This window comes from Branchiostoma floridae, chromosome 10 (assembly GCF_000003815.2).
Source record: "Branchiostoma floridae strain S238N-H82 chromosome 10, Bfl_VNyyK, whole genome shotgun sequence".
NCBI classification, from domain to species: Eukaryota; Metazoa; Chordata; class Leptocardii; order Amphioxiformes; family Branchiostomatidae; genus Branchiostoma; species Branchiostoma floridae.
Window position 1 is genome coordinate 5479181 of NC_049988.1, and position 6476 is coordinate 5485656.

The 6476-nt window shown below is 38.0% G+C and overlaps 1 protein-coding gene across 1 annotated transcript in view; it reads right to left on the reverse strand.

Annotated features, from left to right (window-relative positions):
- Positions 1-6476, reverse strand: part of LOC118424292 (plexin domain-containing protein 2-like) — a 64359-nt gene that overhangs the window by 11985 nt on the left and 45898 nt on the right. Inside the window, exons 5-10 of the mRNA XM_035832839.1 lie at positions 5431-5500; positions 4422-4544; positions 3616-3734; positions 1630-1723; positions 977-1072; positions 603-684 (exon numbers count right to left, since the gene is read on the reverse strand). Coding sequence (XP_035688732.1) covers positions 603-684; positions 977-1072; positions 1630-1723; positions 3616-3734; positions 4422-4544; positions 5431-5500 — 584 coding nt within the window. The remainder of the gene's footprint in view (positions 1-602; positions 685-976; positions 1073-1629; positions 1724-3615; positions 3735-4421; positions 4545-5430; positions 5501-6476) is intronic.

The following is a 6476-nucleotide window of genomic DNA, read 5'->3' on the forward strand; positions in this document are numbered from 1 at the left end:
ACTCATTATAATCTACAGCTCGGTACCATTAAAACCTGCCATTCCATGTGTTCCTTGGGAATTAAGTGTTATGTTATGATATGTTTGAAACAAAAGCATGGCCCACAGTTTCCTAACATAACATAACAGCCATCATCAGGATGAAACCATAGCCCACATTTTCCAAAACATAACATAACATAGCATAGCATAGCATAACATAGCATAGCATAGCATAGCATAGCATAGCATAGCATAGCATAACATAACATAACATAACATAACATAACATAACATAACATAACATAACATAGCATAGCATAGCATAACATAACATAACATAACATAACATAACATAACATAACAGCCATCATCAGGATGACAGCATGGCCCACATTTTCCAAATCACAATGTGGGTCATGCTTTCATCCTGATGATGGCTGTTAAGGTGTCAAAATATTTAATTGAGTTATGAGGTCTCCGAACTCTTGTTCTTAAGGTGTCAAGAACAATCGCTGGGCTTAATGAATGTCTTATTTCTAGCAAAACTTGAAAGAAAATATTACAGGGCGACAACGCTTTTTGTAAGAACAGTGCTGTCTTAAAAACAAACAATTTCAAACCTGTTAAGAGATGCGCACCAGCCGCACGTGAATCCGACGGTTGAATTCAAACATCTATTACAGTCTGTTATATCACCACAAGCTGCAGATGAAGAAAAACAGCGAAATGGTTTGCAAGGCTTAATTGGGTGTGACTGCTCTAGTCTAGTTTATCTAAATTTCATCATCTTTCATAATACGTGCATCCCTTCTGAAAATAGGTCTTTAAGATTGTGACAGCCTTATCTCTAAGGGAATTATCTAACATAATTGCCTTCTCTGTGTATGTAGGGCATTTGTATTTTTTAAAGCCTCGTCAGATGTTCCATAAATTCCTGATAGCAATAGAAATACAACCACCATTCTAAAACAGTATAAGGTGGACTTTTACTTACATGGCTGCGGAATTAGTACGAAGATAGTATCACTGCGTACTTTTGTAATGTCCAGTTTGACCCTATGATATTCCTTCACTGGTAGACGTTCTCGTTCTGAAAGTAAAATGCACATAATCATATACATCGAAAATAAGCATTTCCTTGATAATCTAGATTTTAGATTTCATCGTGCCTAGAATATATCAGCAGATTCTAGCAAATATAGCAACAGGAGAAGAAGAAGAAGATGAAGAAAGAAATAGAAACATTACGAATACAATATTTTTACCTACGGTCTGGCGGAGTGAAAAGAATCATTCATACCTCCACAAAGTTGAAATGAAACAATTAACGCATGACCCCAACAAATCCCAATAGTGCATTTCATACAAGTCGATTTCTACAGCACGGCAACAACACATACAAGCTTACTTATAGTAAGAAGATTGTAAGTAAGAAGATACGAGGCATATATAAACGACGATAGGGGCATGATCCCAATCTACACTCGGGTCAGCTTTCTGGTGCTTTTGAAATCGTTATCATGACCAGTCCAGTAAACATCAAACGGTGTTTAAAAACATTTACATGCCAATTTCATAAGAGGTTACTTTAATTATCAGCATCTATCGGTATTGCAGTACGTCAAATAGAGTATGCTAGTAACTAACTTGGGTCATGTGCCGGTCTTTTCTTGACTTTATACGCATCTGAGACACCAACTTTGACGCCATCTGTGGTATCGGCCCAACCGTCCTCTGGGACCTGTATCGGCAGAGTGAAAACAAAATACCTGAATGATCTCCGTAAATATATGTATATTTTTCATTCTTCGTACGCACAATACGAGTTTTATGCGCATTTTGCGGAAGTCATATATTTACAATATTGATATATGCAGTTGCGCGCACAATGCGCACCTGATACTAGTCTCAATCGTTATCAATATGTACGTTTTACGTACGCAGACATACGTACAATACGGTACAGTACGCCTGATACTCTAATTAAGCTCTGGCCACAAAGCTTGTACGACGTGTGTATGTACCTGCAATAGCATATACCGTATATTGCACGATGATCGCAGTAAATAGCAGGTAAATCCTAATTAAAATCAGCCATCGCTGCGCAACTGGCGTTGTTTTTACTCGTACCTATCCTGAATAGCCGCCTGAATGCTTTTGAGCTTTATTCATAATGTATTATTAGAGCCTTGAAACTTGTTTTTTGGCAACGCCTCAAAGGCGACGCCTAATAGTATAGTGTGCGAGCTCTTGTCAGTAATTCCCAGAATTAGATAGGCATCTCAAGAATCTATTTTTCGCGCGTGCGTAGTTGCATGATGCTAGTCTGCATTCTTCAATTCCCAATCAATCAATCCATGAGTAATCAATCAGCCCTTGGCAGTTTGTACCACTGAGAGTGGTACAACGTCTGCCGACGCATTCCGAGCGCATTTCAGGTGTGTCAGAGGAACGGTATCTGTTATATGTTCGTATGCCTGCGTATTTAAAACGATTCAGATGCGTATGTATATTGGGTGCGTATAGTACGTACGGCCGAATTAGCCAATATGCTAATACGAAAATGTCATGCGGCTTGAAAATTTACGCACGTGTAGGCCCCCGCTCCCCATTAAATGTGACTAATACGTTTCTGCATGAGGTCCGTATGGAAGACTAAGCTCCTACCGTCTCTACAGGTTAGTAGAAAGATAGTAGAAATCGGACAAATGTACAGAGATACCAAATGAGTTAGCTGGGTCGCAAACTAGACTCATCGGCCAGCTAGCTCCGGCCGGCATGTTATGCGTCTATATCTGTCAAATCTCAGGAATTTGAGTATATACACACGTAAACGCCTAAACGCCACAAGTTAATGACTTCCTTCTACATCTATGAATATTACATATCACATGTTAATCGACCTTGTGACAGTTAGGGATGGGTTTGGGTTGGAGGAACGAGAGCCAAGTTTAATAAAGTGTCCCCTTACAGTTTTCTAAGGTACTGCAGTGATCTATCTATCTTTTTATCTAATATTATCTTATCTTTATATCTATCTTTCTTTCTTTATATAGATACTTTTGTAGATAGATAATTAGAAATAGACGTTATATACATCGATATACTATAGATATATGGCAACTAAATATATATATATATATATATATATATATATATATATATATATATATATATATATATATATATATACCTCATTTGCAAGTAAGTCATGACAAAAGACTCTAATCTCACATCCGTAAAAGACTGGGATTTCATCCCGTGAGCACTTTAGACATGACACAATCCAGAGCGTCATGCACATGATCATTTTATTACTTTGGTTCGTTTCGGTAGAGAGGACCACTTACTGACATATTTTATGCAAATGCGGTCAATATACTTAATCAGTTATATGTCACTCGCAAATTTAACATCATCTGACAGAGGCATGAGATCGTGGAACTCTAGTTGTTAAGGCAATGACAATATTGTTCATCCACGTACATGGATTTGTATAATATTCCAACAAGTTTCTCGATAGAATCTATAGTGCTTGAAAATTTGTCAGACTTGAAATCAAAGGACTGAATGGTAGAAAGCTGACTGTGTGCTGTGTTGCAAGCATATACTGTAAAGGTAAAAAAAAATTACCTGCAAATAAGCAAACACTATCCGTCCTCCCTGCAGCAACGTAGCCTGGAATGTAAAGCAGCATACCCCCGGTGCTCTGCCGAGTCGGAGCCGGCGCCATTCCACCGTGAACGCCGTCCCTGCAGACAATAAACACATGTCCATTGCCTGGAACTGTTGCCTTTGGGAAAGATCTTATCAATTTAGATCAATCCGAAACTTTCCAAAGAGTTTGTTTTCCATCCTGTCCATGTGTGTCCGTGGTAGACGGAGTAGCGTCTTCCATGTAGGATGGTTGTATACATTTTAATGCATTGTGGGTAGTATCCCAAAGGTAAATTAAAGGCCTTAAATATTGCTTATATAAACCGACCTCTATATCATGTTCACACATGTTTGACTATGTCATATGGTCTTCAAATTTGACATATTATCCATACTGCATCTAGGGCACAAGCAATTTATTGGCTTGTAACATGTCAAATATCATGCCATATATATACGAGGTCACGATATCGGCTATTCCGCGACGAAATGATGGATTCGAAATTCAGATTTTGGGAAAATCTCTTTAATTGTGGCTGTACAGACAGCTATTTAGATTCATATTCTATTAAGAGAAGAATTTCTCACATAGACTAATGACATAGAAATATATCGTTAAATGCCAATATGATTAAGTGACTTAAGTATATGTAAAATAATAATGACCACGTATCAATTTGCACCATTTCCTATCTGATTGCAGGGATTTTCCCTACCCCTCCTCAGTACTCCGGGTTTAGCGAACCAATAGCTGCTGATGTGTGATAAATGCAGGTACTCACCGTTGTCCTTGTACCTCACAGACGCATCCGTGTCTAAACTGGAGTCCAGTCGGGAGTCAAACAGCGGCGCCACGTATTGAGTGTCCGTTACAAAACTCGGGTAAGCCCCGGTGTTCAGGTACCCTTGGTGCAATTAAGGCATACCAAAGAACAAAAATAAAGGATCTATTGTTCTATATGCAGTTTTCTAAGTGTTTAACCATTTGTATAACGTTCCATAACAGTATACAAAATGACTATAATTCTATACTGTGACTGAGACAACGCCGGTTCTCCATGGAGCTGGCTATATGCGGCGGATATTTCCTTTTAGACATATCGACACTAGAATTTGCAGTGACAGCTGAATTTTGGACTAACACTAAAGGTTATTCGAAACTGCTTCAAACAAAGTAGTCAAAATTGATGTTTGTTACAGCAAGATCTAACGTTATAAAAGTATTCATTTGAAAAAAAAAATGTTCTAAAATGTATCTAATTGGTTGCAAAAACAAGGCAAAGATAGGACTAACGAAAATACCTCAAAAACAAGATATTCTAATGACAGTACTGATAGCGTAATAATTGCTACTTTGATATGAATGATGACCAACAGAACGCAAGTCATGTGACCTGCTGGGTAATGGAAAAAACACACACGACGCTCTTCAGTTTCCTCCTGTATCAGAATCCCAAGTGTATCTCTCTCTCTTCGCTTAGATTAAAACTGATTGCAATGCCTATCATCAGACAATTGTGGTATCTAATACAGCAGAAATCGTCAGCATTAAAATCCAGTCACGACTTTTCTCTATTTTTAGTCCGTTGGGATACGTGCCATGTAGAGTTAATCAGAATTTTATAGCCAATCTCCTCTGCGCCTCTCCACAAAAATTGGTTACTGATACTGCAACTATTACGTTCTGACATTGACCATGAAATTGCGGAGACCATCAAAGTGTCCGTACATCACATCACATGTACTGACTTGTAAAGTTGGTGTAAATCGGTCATTTACGGCAGAACTTACCACTCGTAGAGATGGAGATGTTCCTGATGTAATGTCCGTAGAACTTGAAATCAAACGACAGGCCGACTGGCTGCCGGATATAACATAATATATTAAAGATTAAGAGGCTCTGTCTGTAAAAACCAAGCAAAGGGTGGCCAAACTAAAAAAATCGATTTTCCTTAAATTTTGTGTGGTGGTAGGGCCTTGGTCCAAACCTACAAAAATGGCAAAGTTTTAGATCTGCGGTCACCGGTTGCCATGGCAACGGCCATTTTTCAAAATGGCGGATTTTCACCAAGGGAAGGCCTTGGTCGCGTCCAAAATAGGCCTCATTTGGACTCCTGTAGCCCCCACAAATTAACAGATATTTTATTGATTCTCGGATATGTTATTACCCATATTTTAATTGAAAAAATGATATATAGTGATGCTCAAAATATTTTTGTACTGAGGCGCAGCAGATGTTTAAAAATGATGTGTTTTCGTGAATTTCCAAAATTGACAAAAATCACTTTTTTGACCATTTTTATTGACCTTTAGCTCATTTACAGGCAAATCAATTTGCTTGATTTTCGGCACAATTATAGTTTGAACCTTTGTATACATCATATGTAAAAAAAAGTTTGGGACTTTCACGTATCGGACCGTGGTGGCCCCGAGAGTAAACCAATATTTCCATTTCAAGAAAATCGTAACCATAGAATTATTCCTGGAAAAACAGTCATAGCTTACCAAAAATGAATCTCAGTTTCATTTTATGTCGCAGAGGAACTTACCTATCACTTATAAAAGCAGGGTTGTTCTAAATTTTTTTATTATTGCCTTTAAAATGATTTTATTGAGTTTTTTTGGTCATTTTTAGACCAACAAATGTATATTTTGGCCCCAGCACCCTGGTATTGCAACCAAATGACCTGAAATTTGGTATAGGAATGTCCTGGACATGTACACACATGGGTTGATAACTGGTTTGCCATATAATAGAACAAAATGCTGAATTTTGTGACTTTTTTTGGCATTTTCGGCCCAAAAAGTACATTTTTGGCCCCTGTACCCTGGTTTTA